Source organism: Myxocyprinus asiaticus, chromosome 2 (genome assembly GCF_019703515.2).
Source record: "Myxocyprinus asiaticus isolate MX2 ecotype Aquarium Trade chromosome 2, UBuf_Myxa_2, whole genome shotgun sequence".
NCBI classification, from domain to species: Eukaryota; Metazoa; Chordata; class Actinopteri; order Cypriniformes; family Catostomidae; genus Myxocyprinus; species Myxocyprinus asiaticus.
In genome coordinates, this window is record NC_059345.1 from 20,506,239 (window position 1) to 20,529,522 (window position 23,284).

Consider the following 23,284-nt stretch of genomic DNA (forward strand, 5'->3'; position numbering starts at 1 on the left):
CTGTTTTATGGTTTTTGTCAACATAAACAACAAAATGGCAACCTACATGCTGGTTACATCACATGATTTTGATTTGATGGACAAAAGTTAATAATCATATTTTAGCTTATGTTTTAAGAAATTTTAATAAAAGATCATTCTGCACTACTCATGCCAACTTTTCTTTTTTTCAAGAATTTTGACCCAACAATTTTGATGCTGAAGTTCATGTTCATATTAGTGTCAGAAATTAACTTGTACATTTAGGGAATTATTTGCCACCTGGGTTTGATTTTCAGGGGCATTTTTGTACCTTTATGAGGGCATATTTTTTTCTAACCTTTTAAACCATAAACTGTGTCTTGTCCGTTTATGTCAAACAGCTACTTCAATTTAATTAATTCATTAATAAAAAATAATTGATATTTTATGCCATTATGTTTAACTACACTGAAAAAATACAGTATTTTGTGGTGAAGTAAATATAGCAGAAAAGATTAAGTACTTCCTACATTGAATAAATTAGTTTAAGCATGAACTTGAAAATATTAAGTAAATTCTACATTCAAACATGTAAAAATGTATGCTCTAACACTAGTAAATATTATTCATGATTGTTTGTTATATTTACAATGTGTCGTCATGTATTAATCCAAAAGTAGAAAATTATTTGCTAATTTGAGTAAATTTCACTGGTATAAAAAAGTAAACTTAACTTTTCAAAGCTGGTGTTCCCAGCATGCACTGGGCTTGAATAATTAATAAGCTTGCATGGTTTCACTGTTTGCAATTTTATTTACACTGTTTTTATTGTAAATTTTGTTGTTATGTTTGGTAACTTCTTGTTTTGTGCAGTCTTAAGTTCATTTTCTACTTAAGATTACCATTAAGATCAAAATAATTATCAGCTGATTGTCACCCTCATGGTGTTTTGTGTACCAGTTGTTAAGGTCTGTGAGCAACGCTCTAACTTATTCCTACAGCCAGCTATGCAGAATAATAATAATAATAATACATATAATACATGATTAAAAATGTGTACACTTGCATGATTAAATAATACTTGATTAAACTTAGGTTTGAATGGACAATTCAAAACGTGACATATTCTGATAAGATGTTTAAGTACTACGTATTTCATATTTGTAAGTAAAACTTCCTGAATTTATCAAAATGTTTAAGTTAAATTTTCTGACTTTAATCAATATTAAATCACAAAGTAGATTTTACTTAGTTTTATAAAAAAAACATTTAAGCTTCTAAGCTTTTACTTAGAAAAGCTGTGTAAAAAAAAATTAATCTTACTGTTAATTTGTTTCAGTGTAGGAGTTGGCCTATAAAATTAAGCACTATATCAGATGTTACAAATAAAAAACAGAAGAATTCATTACGAGGGCTTTTTTTTTTTTTTTTTTTTTTTTTTTTTTTTTTTTTTTTTTTGCACCCGCATTTGTTAATTTCGGGAGTATTTTTATACTTTTTGCGCCAATTTCCCCCCGAACCCCCATACATTTCTGACCTGGTCCATATTATTTGTCCAGTATCCAGCTGCAATGGACAAAATAGCCCAGCAGATGTCGCAAATAAATAATCCATTTAAATACGATTCAATAAAAATTCCATATAACTGGTTATCTTTTTCTTCTAGTTGATTGCTGTATTTTCAAAATTAATTTATAACGTAGATCTATAGACTTGTGTATACTGTACAACCAAACCCAATTTGTCTCCTGGCTAAAATATATATATATATATAAATGGTTTCTGAATGTATTAGAAGGACGATAACAAACTACATACAACAGACAGTGCACTGTCTGTCTCTTTTTAAAATAAAATATTTTAGTCATTGCTCTACTGTCATTCCTATTATTTATCTGCTATAAATTAAACAGAGTTTAGCTATTCCACCCTTAAAAAAGTAAAGTTTGTTTAAGGCAGCGCTGAGACAGGACAGTCCAGAAGCGCATGAAATCCGATACTGGCCCGTAACCTCGTGCTCTACGGCTATACCCTCTCCGCCCTCACACATGCCTAAACTACAGAGGACTGATGAGTGACAGCGCGCTTCACGGTAGCAGTGTGCGCTGCACTGGAGAGGAGGGGTGACAAGGAGCTGTCTACTGTATGCTACAGTAATGAGATTGAACTCTTAAAGCTTAGTCTTAATAGTAGTAGTTGGGGGGCTATTTATCGGACATCACCACATGTTCTTGCGTGTGCGCGGCCGAGGACTCGCCTGCTCAGCTAGTCTCCTGCCAGCCCATGAGAAGCGCACCGTTTAATGACATTATTTCTTTTTTTTTGGAAAGAAACTGCTTATTGCAACCTCTGTCACCCTTTGCGCACATGACTTTTCTGATGGAACAGAGGAGGACGGAGGTTATATTTGTTGCTGTTTGCTATTTTGGGGGCTCAGAAACTTTTATTCTCCTTGCCTGAGCGAAACAGATCACACCGAACCATGGAGAACCAGACCGAATCGCAGAGCAGCACCGAGGACGTCCGTAAGAGCGGCTATCTGCGCAAGCAGAAATCCATGCACCGGCGGTACTTCGTGTTACGGACGGCCTCGGAGCGCGGCCCGGCTCGACTCGAATACTACGAAAGTGAGAAGAAATTTCGAGGTAAAACGCCTGTGCCCAAAAAGGCATTGGTGCTGGAGACGTGCTTCAACATCAACAAACGGGCCGACTCCAAGAATAAACACATGATCGTGCTCTACACACGGGCTGAGAGCTTCGTAGTGGCGGCGGAGAATGAGACGGACCAGGAGGAATGGTACCAAGCCATGGTGGATCTGCAATGCAAGAGTAAGTCTGCAAAATACAGCACCAACAAAGATGTTGCTGTTCTGCAACAGAGTGGCGAAATGAACTGTTAACCTATCAATGTGTTACACCAGCTGCAACTTTCTGCGTCTTGCATGTCTTTTCCTCCACATTTGAGTAGATAAGAAATAAATGTGTTGTCGTTAGTGAAGCAGGCGCCACGTATTTTGAACTGGAAAAACAAGGCTGATCAGAGCACGTGTTTTTTTTTTTTTTTTTTTTTTTTTTTTTTTGCACATTCAAAGACTTTCTAAGTATACGACCACGGCGAACTTTAATATAGTGATCCTTCCTGATAGTATTTGGGGTCTACACTTGCTAGTGTACCTAAAACAACACAATGTTTTTATCCTTTCCAGCAAAGTAGATGGCCCCCCAAGTTGGGCAGAGGGACCCCCATTTGCTTTGGTGTTGAAGCACGGAAAGACTATATTACTGAAGTTCAAGTTGCTCCTTATCCAGAAGCGCGTGTTATCGTGCATTCTCACTAGAGCTGAACTTGCACAAACAGTTCAGATACATCAAGTTTTGCTGGTGTTACCTAATGTAGTAAAGTTTCATTCAGATTTTTAAAATAATACTTTTGTCTTGAATCAAGCCAGTTACTTTAAATAGATGTTACCACATGAAGCACTTTTGTAGATTACCTGACAAAACATTTTAACAGTGTCACTACTAACCCGCAACATTACATCAGTGAAAGTCATTAGATCGGGTAGAAATAGGTCTTTAAGGTAACAACTGCATATTTTCGGACTAGTTTTTTACCGTGTATTTTGGCAGAACTGTTGCACTGTAAAATGTTTTGCCATTTAACCTAAAAATGTCCTTCATGTGTTAACATGTAAATTAAAGGGATAGTTCACCCAAAAATAAAAATTCTCTCATCATTTACTCACCCGCATGCCATCCCAGATGTGTTACTTTCTTTCTTCTGCAGAAAACAAGCAAAGATTTTTAGAAGAATATTTAAGCTCTGTAAGTCCATATAGAGCAAGTGAATGGTGGCCAGAACTTTGAAGGTCCAAAAAACATAAAAAAGCAGCATAAAAGTCATCCATAAGACTCCAGTTGATAAATCAATACCTTAAGAAGCGATATAAGTGTGGACACAGATCAAAGTTTAAGTCCTTTTTTGCTATGAATCTCCACTTTCGCCTTTACTTTCACATTCTTCTTTTGTTTTTGGTGAATCTAATTCTTGGGCATATCACCACTTACTGGGCAGGGAGGAGAATACACCTACTGTATCAAATCACTTCTGAATATATGGATTTAAACACTGGAGTCACGTGGATGACTTTTATGCTGCCTTTATGTGCTTTTTGCAGCTTCAAAGTTCTGGTCACTATTCACTTGCATTGTATGGAGCTACAGAGCTGAGATATTTTTCTAAAAATCTTTGTTTGTGTTCATCTGAAAAAAGAAAGTCATACACATCTGGGATAGCATGAGGGGGAGTAAATGATGAGATTTTTGGGTGAACTATTTCTTTAACTGGTTTTGTTACAAGTTACAAACATTTTATTTAATCTGACTAAAACAAGCACAGATAATTTAGGTTACACTAACAGAAGTACTGTTTATGGATTAGATCAAGTACAAATAGATCATTGAGGTAGCAATTGTAGGTTATCTCTTTTTCAGTTTACTTTCAATGACAACATTTTTTACAGTGATAACTTTGCATACTACAAGAGAATGAACAATCTAAAAATAATGACAGATGTGCATATTACTGAAAAGTTTATTTAGTTTCTTTTGAAGATATAGATGATATACATCTTCCTGTATGTCTGGAGCATTTTGGTATTGTTCTGCATTAATGTCACCTCTGCAGAATAGCTAAGTTAATTAAGTAATTTCCTTTAGTGCTTTTTAAAAGCAGTGAATTATATCAAATGGTTTGTTGCCTTACATAATTATTATTTTAGAAGATATTCAATATTACATAACCTGTCACTCCTCTCAGAATGAAATGGACTGGAGAAGTCAGGTAGCCTACACTATAGCGAAGAGTAAACATATGAAAAGGGCAGTGACCGTGACTCCTACAGAAATTAAACAGGCCTGCATGTTCCTTGGCTCCAGGAGATACCACTAACCAACTCAACATGTGACGCAACCTTTGCAAGCCAATATCAAGAGTCCAACGTTCTATTACTTAGCCAGCATTATATAATGAGGCCATAATGAAAGCACAACCATATGCCATGCAATATGTACTGTAATAAGTCTTTAGAAACTTTTTTTGTCTTCAGAAAAAGGTTGCACAGATTATGAAAATATTATTTCGCAAAACCTAAAGGGTTGAATATTTTTACTAAACATAATGCAGAGGCTTGTTCAGTTTACATGTGAGAAAGAGTGTGTGTGTGGAGGGGGAATGAGGGGGGTTTGTTGTGGTGGGCAAAGGGGATGACACCTTAACAAGATGTAAAGTTCTGGGTGGAGATGAGTCACCAGTTGTTGTCCATAAACCCCCTAAATGACAAGCTAAACAAACCACAGTTTACTGATCAGCTGGTTAAACATTTTGACATCTGTTTCACCCCCATAGTTGTCTTGTTGCTTTCTGTTGATAGGCAAGACAACTGTGAGATATGACCTGTGGGCATGTTGTCCATGCTCACTTTTACACACCTTAATCTGTTTACACTGTGTCCATGCTCTTTGCAGGTTTTAGTAGGCATGATGATGATTGAGAAGATGTCCACAGTTATCTGCCCCCTTCTGTTCAAATTAGGATGGGAAATGGAATTTCAGCTGGTGCTTTCATCTGCTTGATTCATTCATGCAGTGTTCATTCAGTCTTTGGTTCAGCCCGTTCTTTTCAAGAGTTTTTTTTTTTTTTTCATTTATCCATCCATCCATTCATTCATTCGCTCATCCACTTAAATACATTTTCAGACATTGCATATTAAACTAAAACAGGCTTATAAGAATCCACTGGAGGATCTGTGCTTTGATTTTTACATACAACTAAGATTTAGCAGGTAATCATAATCTTGAGTTTATTTGATGAGCAGACACATTTGCATCTTGAACAAGCAGGTAAAACCATTGCATTGTGGTACTGTTTATATATGCATAACAAGGTAACACTTTACAATAAGGATCCATTCGCTTACACTAGTTAATGCATTAGGTATCATGAACAAACAGTTAACAATATGTTTGTTACATCATTTATTAATCTTTGTTAATGTTAGTTAATAAAAATATAATTGTTCATTGTTAGTTCATGTTAGTTCATAGTGCATTTACTAATGTTAACAATTTTTGATTTGAAAAATGTATTACTGTATGTTGAAATGAACATTGAGATTAATGCATGCTTAATAAGTATTGTTCATTGTTAGTTCATGTTAACTAATGTAGTAATTAGTGTTACCCATAACAGTTATAATAGAATATTTTCCCTTTGACAAGGGTTTTGGATTTCAAGCTGTCTATTTCATCAGTATATTCCAGTCTAACCAGATACTGAACATAGAGACCACAGTCACTGAACCCATTAACTGTGGAAAAGTTTTGAAAACAATAAATATAAATGCTGAACATTTTAGGCTACTTCAGGGGCTGAACTTGAAACATGCATTGAAGTGCAAAGAATAAAAGAATGTTGCGATTGACCAATCACAATCAAGTATTCCTTAAAGTCACGTAATAAGTATATATTAGTATATGCAATATTGCATATATTTTCTGCTTGAAGAAAGAGGGTCCTGGGGAATTCAACTACATTAGAGGTGTGGTGTCGTGTGGATTTCTAGTACCAAATTCAATTGAACAAATACCAAGCAAGTTTGGCACTGTGAGCAGATATTTAATGTTGGGTATTTGTACAGCTGCAAACAGTAAGGAGAAATTAGGTTGAGGGAACTGTTTTTCTCACCACTGGCACAGCTAAACCGACATGGGCAGCATTCGCAGGTGATACTAATACACCCTGTTTTTGTTTTGTTTTGTTTTTTACATTATTTTGAGATCAAATGGGGTTTTAACTTTATATCAGTGGAATGTAATTTATTCAATTAAATTATTTGTAAAACTGATTACATTAAAGCCACAACATCATGCATAAAGTCTATTCTGAGTTATCATAAATCAATGGCACAGATGGAAACAGAAATTACCTTTGTGAGATTATAGATCAATTTTACACATGTTTTATATTTTACTTTACACAGCACCACCACATTGATGCTCCTTGATCTCTCAAGGAGAATGCTGTGTTTGTGTGTTTGTGTTTGTGATGCTGGTTTGGCTCATGGCTGATGCTCAGAGGTTAAACTTTCCTAAGCCTCACTCATCTCCTTAATGTGCTGGTAATTATTGTCTCTGTGAGATCCTGGACAGACACACACAGATGTACACATACAAACACCCAGCCAACGACACTGTGAGCTTGTTCTATTTTAACTGCTAAATCTGATGTAATGAAGTGGATCACAAGGCTTGAGTCTGCTGTACGGCTGCTTACTACATTTTAACCCTCATGTACCCTGTGTTACAACTTAATCTTGTCATTAAACACAGCGTAAACATTGCAAGATCCTGAAATGTAACCTCGTTGATCTCCATCTAGTGACAAAAATATCCATTTGGCTCCTCAGCGTATATAAAGCACATACCAGGACTAGCCCAGCAACAGCTCTTGAGAGTAAGACAGTGTAGTGGGTTTATTACAAAGAAACAAACATTATAATAGAGGATATTTATAGTTGGTAGTGTTTGCTAAGGCAAGTATATCGCTTACTATTAGGGTTAGGGATTTGAACAAACTGCTAACCCTAAGTATTAACTTTAAGCTCATAAATTGCTCTACACCATTTGAGCTATGGATATGAATGGTACCTCAAGTCATGTGGCTTGTTGAGGATGGGTGGACAGTAAAACAAATGAAAAAAATTCCATAGACTTGCATTGAAGGAGTGACCCAAGCCTTATCTTGGGACCAGATTATCTGAACCGTGCCATTTCATACCGATCCAGGCTTGCTGGCATGATTCCGGTTTCTTTTTCCACTCAGGTGCTACGAAATCAGGGTTAGAATGGACTGACTGAGCAATTGATCAGCGATCACTGAAGGCGCGACATACTAAAGGCGTTCCACCAGCACAGTTGAGTACAGTTAGCTAACTGTGTTGAGAAATCCGGTCTGGGAACGGTTTGTTATCGTACTATACCGAACCGTGCTCAAGTGGAAATGCTATTGGAACCATTCGGCTCGATGGTGGAAAAGCGCTTACAGAGACATGGGGGTGGGCTCTTTTGGATCAGTAAGCAACCACCCACAGCAGCCTAGCAACCACCCAGACCACCCTAGCAACCACCTTGAAACACCCTGGCAATGCACTAAACACAACTTAGAACATCTTAGCAACTGCATAGCCAAATCCTGGCAACCACCAAAAACACCCTACCATCATGGTGGTGAGTTTTGCACATGCAAACACTACTCTGATTTTCTTCAGAAAATGTAAACATCTAGTTATATAATATTTATTACATGTATTTAATTAAAATCTATTTTTATATATTGTGCTATTATTGTTCAAATATTTTCTAATAAAATCCTGTGTTACAGTAATCATAGTAGTGAAAAGAAACTGATTAACCTAGTTATGGAGAGTCAGTTTTAAGCAAACAATGGCAGTCAGTCATGCTGATTCATGGGAAACACTTCCATTCAGTGATACATAAGCCTAACAAGTAGATAGCGCTGAAAGCAAATTAGCTTAGAGATTAAATCGTTAGCCAGATTTTTGCCTGAATTTCCCACATTATACACACCCTCTCGGACATAAGCACACAATTTGTGCCAAAGCTGACTTCATTTTCTTGTTTCCTGATTTAATTAGGATTGTCATGAAAAAAAATGACTACTGTTTTGTTTTGTGGTTGATCTCTGAGGGCTGTGAGTCAGAGAAAAGTTGTTTTATTTGCTCATGAGCAGAGGGATATTTATTGAATGTTATATCCTAGAATGAGCCCAAAGAGGATTGATTGAGGTAAAAAAGTAATTAATAGGCACTTGTGTATTATGGATTGCCACTTAAACCAAGAAGAGTTCTGGGATAGGATTGCAGTGCTCATGGCTTAACCAACAAAGCAGTGTTTTTGTAATAGTCTGTTATGAGTAAAAAAAGGCTTGTTTGTAGGATTTTTAACACAAAATGAGCATACCCCTTGATTGTTATGAGTTCACAGTGTACCAACCAGGAAAATGGCCCCATAAAATATACAGTTGTGTTTTGTCATAAAAAGTTATGTAAGCTACAACCTCGACATCCCTGCCTGAGAGAAAATTGTGCAAGAGCTTGTGTTTGGAGAGTATAGCACTTGAAGGTAAAGTTCACCTCAAAATGATCATTCTCTCATTATTTACAGTACTACCCCTCATGTTGTCTCAAACTCGTATGACTCAAATAAAGTTATTTTGAAGGATGTATGAGGTGTTTTTTTTTCTATATAATGTAAGTCAATGGGGTCCAAAACATTTCAGCTCCCAAAAGGAAATAAAGGCAGCATAAAATACAACCTGAGTGGTTTAATCCACGTCTTCTAAAGAGATACGATAGCTTTGCGTGAGAAATAGACCAAAATTTAAGTCCTTATTCACTTTAAATCCTGACATCTGGCCTGATTGGAACACAGTGCAAGCTTCAAGACAGTGATGCTTTGATGTTGTACGTGGTTGCTAGGAACACAATCCTGGTATAATTATACATCAATAATCTAGTGTATCTATAAACATTTTTGTGACCGCTGTGCATTTTCCATGTATCCGTGATGTCTGCATTTTCAAAATAGTCCAACTGGGCATGAAAAGAGCAAACAGCTCTAAGCAAGTGGAAGTGTGTGAACGAGCTTCTTTCATGAATGCGCCAAGGAGACTGTGGATGTCAAGATTTATCATAAATAAGAAATACAAAATTTTCACATTACATTCTTTTTGTCACTCAAAGCAATCGTAAAGATTCAGAAGACATGGATTATAGCACTTGAGTCCTATGGTTTACTTTTATTCTGCCTTTACATCCTTTTGGACCCCATTGACTTACATTGTATGGACAAAAACACATCAAACATCCTTCAAAATATCTTCGTTTGTGTTCCGCAGAAGAAAGAAAGATACGGAAGAAGGGTCAGTAAATGATGAGTGAATTATAATTTTTGCGTGAACTATCCCTTTAAAGGGATAAAATCTGAAATCTGCATGAGTCAGTGTGCACATTGGTCAGTGTCTGTAGCTGGTGTAGACAGCAGACTCCTCCTCTCGCTTGTTACATCTTTCATCAATCCAGCTCTGGTTTGGCAAAGTGAACACCACAAATAAATTTCTATGTGGCACTGAAACTGAAAACCGCATGATCGGATCAGGCATTGGATCTGGAAACTTTGTGATAATGCTGACCAGCAAAGGGTTTATTTGGGTTAACTATGCCAGCATTTGTGTGTTTATATGTGTGTTTGTGAGTGTGCACTGTGCTAACAGACAACACATGTGTGAAAGGAACTCTATTAGAGATGTGTTTTTGTGTGTGTGTACAGGACACGTGCATTTACGGATGTGTGTGTTCTTCTGTTTGCTAAGGAAAGAGGTAGTAGGGGGAGACTTGAGACAGACGGGGACACTTGGCTTCGAGTGGCTTTTATACGCACACATGCAGCTGTTTTTTTCACTCTATTACATTCTGCTTATCTTTTAAAACACTGGGAGAAAGAAAGATCAGGACTGGATTTTGGTCCTAAATAGAGTAATTAGCCATTAGTTTAAAACCCTTTCCTCACATTAACACAATTCTCAGTTGAACTGCTCTCTTCCAGAAATAATTATTCATGTTACTTGATTGCAAATAGGTGCAAAGCACTGAGACAGAGAGATATATAGCAATTTGGTAGCCAATCAGTTTGGCTCATAAAAAAAAAATAAAAAAAAATAAAAATGTTCGAAGTCAAGACTTAATCTTTAAATAATTTTTTTTGACAAAGTTTTTATTTTTATTTTATTTTTTAATTAAAAACAGTCTCTTGTATAACATTCTAAAAATGATTTCATCAACATGTTATAACAACATCTTTGTTTTCATTAACTGAACATGTCACAATAAATGTGATAATTTCTACTCAATTTTATTTATAATTTCTACTAAATTTCATTTAGTTTTCAGAGCTTCAAGTCAGTTTTCTTCATCAGTAGATAAATTAAAAGTGTCTGAAAAAGTGTAGTGAACTTACAAGTGCAAGTTGTAACTTTTGCACCACTTTAACAGCAATTAAACTAAAGTTTTAGAATATTAGCAAGATTACATTTTTACAGTGTAGTTTTTCCTTATTACTCAAAACATGTCTTGCTTATACATACAAACATATTTCCAGTATTTATATATACCACATATATACTGTATACGTATATTGTATAGACATGTATATATACCACACAATTCTCCGAAGTACACCTGCAAACATAAGGAATCACCATCGCAAAGTCATTGTAAAACTGCCTTATACTGTATGTATGACATTTTATATCACACCATTCTGAGAATTACACCTGGAATTGTTACCTTTAAGAACTATTTCTACCTGATCTAACCCTTTTAATTCGTTTTCAGGTTGATTCATTGCTGTTAAATAGTATTTTTGACTTAAATCAATACAGTAAATGTAGATTTTACTACATGAAGCACATTTTTTAGGTTAACATTTTTTGTGTAGTAAATACCATCTCGAAATCACTGTTAAATTGTTTTTTTCCCCTACAATTTTGTGTATTGTTCTCATGATTTATTTTGTATGTATTTGAGTTCTTTAAATATGTTGTTAATATTTTTTTCAGTCAACATGTATTTATTTTTTGTATTTTTTATTTACAGACAGCTACGATTATGCAGTGCCTAACAACGCTTATGTAACTGTGCCTGTTCCCCACTAGCCCCCTCTCCCTCTCTCCATCCAATCTCTCTGCTGGTGTAAAGTAACACACATGCAGTCCTCCTCCTCCAAAATCAGAATCTGAACATGACTTCAGACATCTCTTTAAGCTGCACTGCACAGATTGACCCACTCCATTAACCACATAAAATGTGGTTTATGGTTCAGAATAAATTAAGTGTGACTAATTTACTCTGATATTAGAATATGCTGAGTGAGGTTTAACCAGACCCAAAACCAGAAGGAGAAAGTAATTTGATTGGTTTGGAGTTACCCTTTATACTTTTATGTCATGCACTGTCACTGGTGCAGTGACCTTGCCAAACCTTACTGCATTGTTATTTGTGACCTACTTTCTTAGCGTTTGTGGTTTGTGTGTGCTGAACAATTATCGGTGTGTCAGTATCTACTGGGCCTGTTTGTTAGTATCAGGACAGCTGAGAGTAGATAGATAATTCTCAGTAAGTAAGCATATGAAAAAAATTCCTTACAGCCCCTATAAACAGACAATAAAAGTGTGTGTGTGTGTGTGTATTTATGCGTCTGTGTGAATGCATCTATGTCAGTTATGGAAAATTCAGTACACAGTGTGTGTGTGCTTGTGTGCAAGTGAAATACCACCATGGCAGGGGTAGATAGACCAGGGCAAGGGCTAATCGCATATTTAATCTGATCTCAAGCTAAGGTAGATTACCCCGTCATGCAGACACAGTGGGAAACCAAGGACAGCGCAATTAGATTGAAATAAAAATAAAATTTGGTTAGCCTCTCTGTGTATTAGAGGAAGTGTGTGTGTGTGTTTGAGTTAGTGTGTGTGGGAGTGTTAAATCTAGGTTTGCAGGTTCTCTGAATATGGTATATTTCATAGGTTTATAGAAGAAGCATTTAACAACGTTATAATAGTGAATTTTGTGTGGCACATTAAAAGTAGTTGCAGTTCTCCTTCACCCTATATGTACTCGCTGGCACAAACGTGTTGCTCTTAACCTGTTTGTTGTTGTCTCATGAAAGCTTTAGTAAAATGCTAATTTATGCATGACTCTGCATGATGCCATGTTTTTAGAGACGTCATGCTAGTGTTCACTTAGGCCCTCATAATCACTGATGCACTGTGAAATTCTGTTCTCATGAGATCAACGGGCAGTTGCTGTTGAGGGTGAATCGTGGATCGTCACCTATTCCGGTACAGTCAACCTGAAGTTGCTGCTAAAATGTTGAACTCTGAGCAGATGTGATTTATTTTTCATAAAATCAGGGAGGGATTAGATGAGGACAGACAGCAAATTATGTTCTGAGATCAAAGGTACAGGGACATTGCCAATTTATGTGCTTATGTAAAATGGATTTGATGTAAGTGCTGGTTATGAACACTTGACTATGTGGTTAAAGGTGTCTTTCAAAGAACGAGAAATGGCTGTGAAACAATGTTCACTTTCTGAAAGCTTGTTTTGCCCTCTTGCACTTTGCTCTCTGCTTGTCTTTTATTAGTGGTGGTTGCTAAGGCAAGCATCATGCTTGTTTCAGACCGCATGCTGAAGCAGAGCGTGAGCAGTCCTGAAGCAGCACGTAAAGACAAGTTGAGCAGCAAGCAACACTTGTGCTTTCACACCGACAGTGTTTCTGCTGCATAATCTGCAGCACTTTATGCAGAAAACAAAGTTTTATAATGGTTATACATATCTTACATGTCAATGGGTGGTGCACATAGACATGTACATACTGTATATGTAAACATACACACTGAGGACTTTATTAGGAACACTATATAGCCCATCTGCCTCAAGGTTAGACATGTTGTGCATTCTGAGATGCTATTCTGCTCACTAAAATTGTACAGAGTGGTTCACTGATTTTCCATAGTCTTTCTGTCAGCTCAAACCAATCTGATCATTCTTTGTTGACCTCTCTCATCAACAAGGCGTTTTCGTCCGCAGAACTGCCGTTTACAGGACGTTTTTTTGTTTTTGGCACCATTCTTAATAAACTCTAGAGACTATAGTGCGTGAAAATTCCATGAGATCAGCAGTTATAGAAATACTCAAACCTGCCCATTTGGCACCAACAATCATGCCGCGGTCGAAATCACTGAGATCACATTTTTTCCCCATTCTGATGGTTGATGTGAACATTAACTGAAGCTCCTGACCCATATCTGCATGATTTTATGCATTGCACTGCTGCCACACAATTGGGTGATTAGATAATCACACGAATAAGTAGATGTACAGGTGTTCCTAATAAAGTGCCAAGAGAGTGTATATATTACACATATGTATATATAGTGATTACTGTGCTTAGGTTGCTGTAGGCTGTGCCTTGCTCTAACCTGTTTACATGGGCATCAGTAAAAATATGAGTTGCTTATGCTCCTCGGCGTGCGGTGTGCAACAGGCATCACTGTATCGATTGCTCATATTAACATTGTGGCAGTGAGCTTTGCATCACTCACATTTTCTTTAGAAAATGAAAAAATCTTGTTAGTTTTGTTATTTACATCAGTCCCTTCATCTCTTTCATTTTCTACCATTTTAAAATGTAGACTGGATGTGTCTATGACTGAATGCAGCATTCAGAAGAAACATAGAGAAAACCTTTTTATGGATAGTCATTAAAAAGTAATGTGTGGATTTGTCTATGACTATCTAATGCAGGCTACCAGCTTCACTTAAGTTTACACAAACATTCAGGGGGGCCCACATAACACAAAACCAAAGACACACAGAAATGCTTAAATACTCACACATGGAGTGGGGCAAACCACCTTTGAATGAAATGGCACATTCTTCCATTCAACTAAAAGAACAGGAGATGGAACACACACAATTTTTTGACCACAAAAGAAATATTCTGGAGTTGGTAACGGAAATGTTAGTCAGACGGTAGAGCTGGGAGTCCTCTCTTCGCTTTTTGTACATATGGTTGTAATTGTCTCATTTCTGTTGGAAGTATTGTGATGCTCAAATTCACAGTAAGAGACTAGGTACAAAGACATGCTCCTGCATAGCTAATAATTGCTAATCCAACCTGATGCATCCTGGACAGCAGTAAAGCACCACCCACCCCTCACCTGTCAATCAACAGCTGCGCTAAAACAAGAGTTTCAGGATGCATAGTAATACCAGGTGTAAACAGCGATGTCTCATCTGACCACATGTGATCAGATTACTTGAAACGAATCTTGCAATACCAGGTGTAAACAGCGATGTCTCGTCTGACCACATGTGATCAGATTACTTGAAACAAATCTTGTAATACCAGGTGTAAACAGGGGTGGGGTTAATATGCTGGTATAGTCTGGACAAATAACCAAGCTACTGACAAACATTTTATAAGCAAACACTGGAGAGTAATGATTTCCACCAGCAGTTTTTTTAGGGAAAGCTGCAGCAGACTAAGAAAAGCCATCAAATTTGAAACAGATTTAAATGGTGAGTTCCTACAGGATTATGAACATCATGTGTGTTTGCACAAAGCTTTTGGTTGTGGGACTTATTGGAGAGCTTTGCCAGCACTTGTAGCGAGAGAGAGAGAGAGAGAGAGAGAGAGAGATAGAGAAAGCTCTTTACTAACAGTGAACACTTAGTCAATCTGTCAACTGATTTGCACTCTGTAACTTTCTGTTATTAAACAGGTGCTTCAGTTCTTTCTGTAACTTACCTTTTAGAACAAAGGAAGGAATTGTTAAACATTCATGTAGATGAACATAGCCTGCAGGGAAGTTGATAAGTTGAAGATGGAATGCTTTTAAAGTAGGAAAAAAGTCAAGAAGTAATTTAAGGCACCTGAGCAACACCAGGCTAAATACCACAATGTCAAGGTTTTGCTTCCAAAAATCTAAAGAGAGTAAATGGGGCAGAAACTCAAACATATTGTTTGTAAAGTGTTAACCAGCGATTGTGCATCTTTGTTTGAAACCCTCAAAGACTTCTGTCATATTGGATAGAATTTAATGTTTCCTTATCTTTATATCTTAATAGCTGTATATCACAATAGAGGGGCCCTGTCTCTGATTTGCCAAGGGCCCCAAATGAAGTATGTATTAGGAAGTTAAGACAGGTGCAAATATCAAAACGCTAAGGATCTTGTAAGGGTGGTGTTGGGCTGAGAGGTCTCATGGGGGTTGTTCAGTAGTCTGCATATTTGGAACATACAGGTGGCAGATTCTTGGAAGGTAAGTATATGTGGCCAAGCTTGTTTGTGCTCCTGATTCCTGACATACAGTATGTTTTTAAGAAACTACTTGTTCTAGATTTTCTTCATAAACTAATTTGGCTGACATAACGGGATAGTTATTTTTATTCAGATTATACTTTTGGACATTTTTCTTTATTGAGAGTGATAGTTTAGAAAGGACAGGAAATGATGTGGTAATGGGATCAGTAAATGATACAAGCTCATCACCCATATGAGCACAACTGCTCACCGTGCACATGTGCTAAACATGTGCTATAAGACCAGTGGTGTAGTCACGTATACGCTGTATGCTTACATTTTTCCCAGGGCTGTATGCATGTAACGACTTCAGTGGATCAATATTTGCGTATACCCTCGGTATACCCACTTGTTTTGCTGCTTCAGAATCCATAATCTACTGTCGTGTTAGTTTCTGTATTGGATGCTGTTTTGTAAAGCTGGAGATTCTTTGTTGTAACTGGTGCCATTCCCCACCCCTGACAACCCCTCACTGCCATCATCAGCTGAGGAAATTTATGACAGTGAGCGGAGAGAGAGAGTCACTCACACGCTGAAGCAGTATCAGGTAAAATTAATTAATGAAATATGCCTAATGTCCTGTAAAATAAGAAATCCTCCTGTAATTAAGGAAAAAAATTGCGTTCCATATGAAATCCATATGCGATGCCATTTTGTTCCGTATTTTAGCGTCACACACCCAAACTGCTGAGAATGTTTCACAAATCGAGAGAAATGTACCTGAAACACACACCTTTTGAGTGAGTTGTGTGAGATATCAGATGCTGCTTTACCCGGACGCTACACTTGACAGAAATGGCTGGGGGAAAGATCAGGGACAATCAGTGGATATCTTCTGTCGTGTTTTCTGTCAGAAGCAAGATCATTTTGTCAAAATCATATAGCATTCAAGTGCATGTTAATTGTTTCCCACCACTGGGATTTTAAAACACCAGTAAACACACCTATTCATGACATGTCATTACATTTTATTGCATATGTCAGAGCTCGTTCTGGAAGAGAGAGAGAGAGAGGTAATAAAAACTGCATTACTGCATTAATTCAAAATAAAAGTTCAGTAGTACAGGTGTAGTTAAAACATTTAACGTGATTTTCTTACATTTCCCTTATGATAAACACTATTTACTGCCAAAAAAATTACACTAATCCAATGAGAAATACACTATTTTCATGTTAAGCCTTTTCTCTCACTTTCTCTCTTCTTCCTGGTCATTGTATTAAAGCCTTTTTCATTTTAAGTTTAATAGGGGACGTTCACACTGAACTCGTTTTTGCATCCTTCCACGCTGTTTTTCAATGTTAAGCAGCGTCTCGCGCAGGAACGCCTGTAACATTTAAGTCCCCATTACAAGTGTGTGGTATTTATATTGTTTAATTTCACCTGATTACAATTTTGATTGAAGAATAACTATTTTTTCATAATGTTACACACTTCTGTGGGCTTAAAAGTTACATTTTAAATAATTGAAATCCTTTTATTTTGCACTGTGTCACTTCCTCATGTCCCAAAAACTGCACGTCAAACATCTTTGACAAAAATAAATGCTAAATCATTGGATTTCTAGAGTTTAGTGTTACATTCTGTCCCTAACATGTATTCATTTGTTGTAAGTGTGTAATTTTAACAATGATAGCAGAGTTTTTTTTGCCCCTTGATTTATTTGTGTGAACCTTTCATTGAAGATATATGTTAGGAAATGACATCACATACACTGGAGATGGACACCAGCCATTCTGCAAAATTACTTTGGGTTATTTTAAGTTTATAACTCTATTGTTTTGTTTATGCTTTCCTTTATTATGTGGTCTTAGTCATATGTGGTCAAGCATAACATGTCCACCCTATTATGGGAAGATGTATGGAAAATTTATATAATTTACAAATTTCAATATATATTATTTATGTTAACAGAAATTAAATCACAAATATCAGTTTACAAATATGTGTCCTATATATCAATCACAGACCATGTAGTTGCACATTTATCCACTGAACGTCCACCCTGTTATTGTCCACCCTGATGCTGCCCATTTAACTGGATGGACATCAGAATTTTTTTGTAATTTAGCTTGACCAGTATGACTTATACAATCTTTAGTTTCAAACCCGGAATGTCACCGAATTGTAGGAATGACCCATTTACGATATGTACAGAGTTGCAGTTCCACAGCTCTCTATAAGCAGATAATGCCCCCCCCCCCAAATGAAATATTACAGTCATATTTGTGTTTTACTCTCAAATTGATTTAGAAGAGTAAACCTGTACTGTAGGCCACACTGTGTAAATATTAATCTATGCGCTCCTTGGGACACATTGTACACATTGTGGAATATTGACTGTTAGCTGTTGACTTGCTTTGCATCTACTGTCAGTATCAAATGTTGGTTTGCAGTTGTATTAGCAGTGGCCCATTGACTTCAGACTTCAGTGACCTTTATCCTCCTGTTTCCACTTTGTGCAACAAACCACTTCTCATTTTAAAACTAAGCTTTATGCTTACTCAGATATATCTGTAATTGAGTAAATCTGTTTATGAAATTGTCTTTTAAGTCACATAAGCAATGTCACTCTTTGAGTTATCTAGTGTTACATTGTTTGTGGGATTGGTATGTGACTTTTTTTGTTTATCTAAACTGTACATGAATATGCTTGTATATATAATGGAGTATATTCAGTTTAAACAGTTCATTAAGAAAAATTTCAGAATGCTGTTTAGCTTATACTTAGATGTTTGTTTCTCTCTCTTTACAGGTAAAGCACTGTGTGACAGTGCGATTGGTGGAGACTATGGAGTACCATCCCCTGGTCCTGCCTTCAAAGAGGTCTGGCAGGTGAAGGTTTGGCCAAAAGGTCTAGGGCAAGCCAAGAACTTGGTCGGCATTTACCGGCTTTGCCTGACTGAAAAGACAGTCAACTTTGTTAAGCTAAACTCTGATGCAGCCGCTGTTGTGCTCCAGCTGATGAATGTGAGACGCTGTGGTCACTCTGAAAACTTCTTCTTTGTGGAGGTCGGCCGCTCTGCAGTAACTGGCCCTGGAGAGTTTTGGATGCAAGTGGAAGATTCTGTGGTGGCACAGAATATGCATGAGACTTTGCTGGAAGCCATGAAGGCCCTGAGTGAGGAATTCCGCCAGCGCAGCAAATCACAGTCAGCTGCTGCAGGAGCAGGAGGCGGTGCTACTGCATCAAATCCGATCAGTGTTCCATCTCGACGGCATCACCCCAACCCTCCACCCAGCCAGGTTGGATTCATAAGACGTCCACGGACTGAGCCACCGGGTAGTACAATAGGAGGTGGAAATAGCAATAGCACCTCTCCAACTTCTCGGCACAGCTTTCCCCGAACTCGAATGTCCAGTGATGGTGGAAAAGTTGAAGACGGAGGTGGTGCAGCAACAACAGGAACTGCATCCTGCTCAAGTCCCAACACCAACGGGTCATGCTCAAATACCCCTATTTTGAGATCAAAATCTGTTCGTACTCCAACCCCGGCCAAGTCACAGCATACTCTAATGAGATCCACCTCAACCCCAGCTTCTTCAGCTGCATCAATCCTGCCTTCCAGCTCAAGTTCTGGATCAGATTTTTGTGGGATTGGAAATAGTGGTGGTGGTGTAAATGGTGGTGTGTACAGTCGAATACCCCTCCAGCAGCCCTCTGTCTCTGGCTCATTCAGCGACTATGGCTCCTCAGATGAATACGGCTCTAGCCCTAGTGATCACTCTCTGCTAACCCCAACAATGCAGACAGGGTCTGCAGGTAGCTCAGGTGGTCATTCCCTTGGTGAAGAAGCATCCAACTACATCCTTATGGGTCAGAGAGGGACATCCAAAGCCCAGCCAACCCAAAATGCATTACCACAGACCAGGAGGGTTCTGAGACGATCTTCTAGTAGAGAGTGTGAAGCGGAGCGCAGGATAATGAGCAAACGGGCCTCCCTCCCACCCATGGCTTTAGAGAGATCTGCACCACTCTGTCGAACTGGAGAGGAACCGGTTGAAGAAGATGACTATGCAGTCATGACTCGTACCTCCAGCCGAGAATCTTTTGGTTCAAGGCAGGATTCTGGAACAACAACAAATGAAACAGGGTACCTAGAAGTAGCTGCTGACCTCAAAGATGATGCTGGTAGCAATGGAACAAGCAGTGCTGCTGTCATTGGAGAAAGTAATGGAGCTGTGGATAATGCATATATGTCCATGTTGCCAGGAGTGACATCTTCCCCAGTATCCCTTTCTCACTCCCTCTCTGTAGCAGTATCAGATCCAGACTCAAAACCTGCAGATGAATACATGGCTATGACCCCAAATAACAGCATTTCACCCCCCCAGCAGATTCGTCCACCACCTTCTGGCACAGATGGTTATATGATAATGTCTCCCAATAGTAGCTGTTCACCTGACCAACAAGGGGTGCCTACTGCCTGGGTTGGCAGTAGCAGTGCTGACAGCCGAACTGGTAGTGACTATATGAATATGTCACCTATTAGTGCCCGCTCTTCCAATAGCACCCCACCACCACATGAGCCCCTCACACCATCTGACCCTCATCCTCAGAAGCCTCAACCCAAGATGGTATATTCTTACTTTTCTCTACCCCGCTCCTATAAACATCATACTTCAATGCATTTTGAGGAAGGGCCAGGAAGAGGGAAGCATCTGGTTAATGGTGGTAGATGTCTGGGTGGAGGTAGGGGGCTTAATAATAGAAAGTCCAATCATCAGGAACCCCCTATTGGCCAACATCTGTCCCTTTCATCCTCTTCATACTCTTCAAGTTCAGCCAGCAATGAAAGCCTGGGTGAATGTGAAGAAAAGGCAATCAAGATAACAGGAGGAGCAGCAGGAGCTATTGCAACAGATATTGAGCAACGGCCCTTGCAGCAAAGACAAGGGTCTTGGGGTATAAAGCAAGGTCATCCTGGCCAAAGGAACCGACCTCTTAGCCTGTTTGTGGACATCTCAAAAGCCAACACTCTACCAAGGGTCCGTGAGACACCCCTTCTATCTGAACCTAAAAGTCCTGGAGAGTATGTAAGCATTGAGTTCAATGGTGAAAGGAACATTCTACCCAGTGCCCACCGTCCCTTACCCAGGCCAACTTCTTGTGTTGCTGGTTTTTTACCCTTCTCACATAGCTCCTCTGCTTCTATCCCACCCTCAACTGCTTCTGAGTATGTTAACATGCAGCTGAGAGCCTCACCTTCCCCCTCTCCCATCTCACTGACAGCACTGGGGTTTCCCCCAATTCCCACCCCTCCTCTTACACCTGCAGCAGCCCTTAAAGCTTGTGAAGAGCATAGGTCGACAACCCTAAATGAGGATGAGGCAGAAGTTGAGATGGGACATAGAAAAAACAGGCAGGTGTCAGTACCCCAGTCTGTAAACTCAGCCACTTCATGTGGTGACTACACAAAGATGGTCTTTAGCCTGAACTCAAGCAACACTTCAAGCTCTACATCACCCAAAACATCCTTGCCAGACCAGCCAGAGTCAGCAGTTCCAGTCCTAGGTTTGGGACTGGTACTAGACTTTCCTCTTGCCAAGGTTCCAAATCCGGACCATGGCGCTAAGGTAATTCGAGCAGATCTTCAAGGTCGTCGACGCCACTGCTCTGAAACGTTTCAGGCCCCTTCCTCACTGCCACCTTGCCCCACAACATCATCTTCCTCTACATTCCCTGAACACACCCAAGCTATTGGCCGTCGACTTGGTTTTGATGGTATGCTATGGGGGAACAGTGGCTCAGCAGACATTTCATCTCAGTACATAAACCCTGGACTACCCAACCAATCTATTTCACAGACATCCTCCATGGAGCAGGGCCTGAATTACATAGACTTGGACCTGGCTAACAAGGAGAACCCCCATGCTGCCTCAGAAGGGCAAGCTGCTGTCCACACACCTGCTACCCGCCTCTTTTCCTCTATGCTGACTGGAGGAGCTGCAGGGAGTTCTGTAGGAACTGGAGGTTCAGGCAGTAGTACTTCAAGCCTGAACACATATGCTAGCATTGACTTCTACAAGTCAGAAGAGCTACGGACACATCAAGGCAGCAGCAGCAGTAAAGATGGTACAGGTAAAATCAGTTTTATTCTCAAACTGAGTTTAGTCTCAAAAAGTAATAAATCCTGGATTTCCAGATGCAGCACAAGGTTGTTGCATATCTTCAACACAACTGATTCTTTATCTTCTATTAGCACCTCATTATCTTAACACATATGTTAAGGTGACAGAATAAGGTAATTGGTTTCTTTTGTGTGTGTTTATCTCAATGTCTTTTTAAACATACAATATGTGTGGCTGCATATAACATCTCAGCTTTTTTTTAGATGTTCCATTTTAGTCAATAACAGGTTGTGATAATACACTGGAAACATGGCACAGTCTGTTCCATAACAAAACTTGAGGCCATGGTTCACTTTTGTTCTTTATTCATATCCACCTGGTGCCTCTAGATACAGGAGCCACCTGTCTGCCTGGAATTTCAATGACAGCAATACTGATCAGAGAGCCATGGAAAGTTCCCTTTTGCAAATCTCATAACCATTGGTTTTGTCTGCCGCCTCTGTCATTCCCTGGGCTACTAAATTTGATTTACCCTTTTAAATGTATTTTAGAAATTCTCAGTGTTTATCTTAGACCCAAAACATTAAAGAGTTCTCAATATTTATGTATATAAAAGGCTTACAATTACAGGGTAAATGGCTGAATACAGACTTTTCATTCTTTTTGAATTACAGTCTGTATAAAGTTCTGTATGCAAGTCTTCAAATGTATGTAAGGGTTTGTGGCTACATTTGTGTCTTGATCTTTTGTACAAATTGTGACAGATTTGGCAAATCCAAGGTGCATGTTTTCTGGACCTCTGTGTTCTGTTTATGTTAGAAAACTACAAAAAAGTAATTCTGAGGAATAAGAGACAGCTTGCAGAGGTGTGGTTTTTCAGTTTTTTTAATGGTCCAGATCTGAATAAGGAGCCTGATCCCTGAACAGATTATAAGGTCCTTATGGACTGTGTAGATGGTCAGAAAGTTAGAGAAAAATGAGAGAGTGACATGGGCTCATTTTTGCAGCAAAGAATGGGCGAGTGAGCTTTTTGCAGTTAGTCAACATTATGGCCTCTGCGCTGGGGGGTGACGGGGGGGATTTGTGCCAAGCACTGACGATGACTTCAAATTGATCACATTCTTGCGCTAAGAAAGGCTAGACACAGCACAACAAATACAGTTTAACAGCAAGCAGGTGTCTCAAGATGCTTTTTAAATTTATTTTTAATTAGACACAGCATCTAAAAAAACAGTGGTCCTGCACGAGA

General features: G+C 38.5%; 1 protein-coding gene across 1 annotated transcript in view; it reads left to right on the forward strand.

Moving 5' to 3' along the window:
- Positions 1–2,035: 2,035 nt before the first annotated feature.
- The window catches only part of LOC127415402 (insulin receptor substrate 1-B-like), an 80,918-nt gene continuing 59,669 nt past the window's right edge, over positions 2,036–23,284 (forward strand). Inside the window, exons 1-2 of the mRNA XM_051654110.1 lie at positions 2,036–2,792; positions 18,719–22,045. Of these exons, the coding sequence (XP_051510070.1) occupies positions 2,444–2,792; positions 18,719–22,045 (3,676 nt within the window). The 5' untranslated portion in view covers positions 2,036–2,443. The remainder of the gene's footprint in view (positions 2,793–18,718; positions 22,046–23,284) is intronic.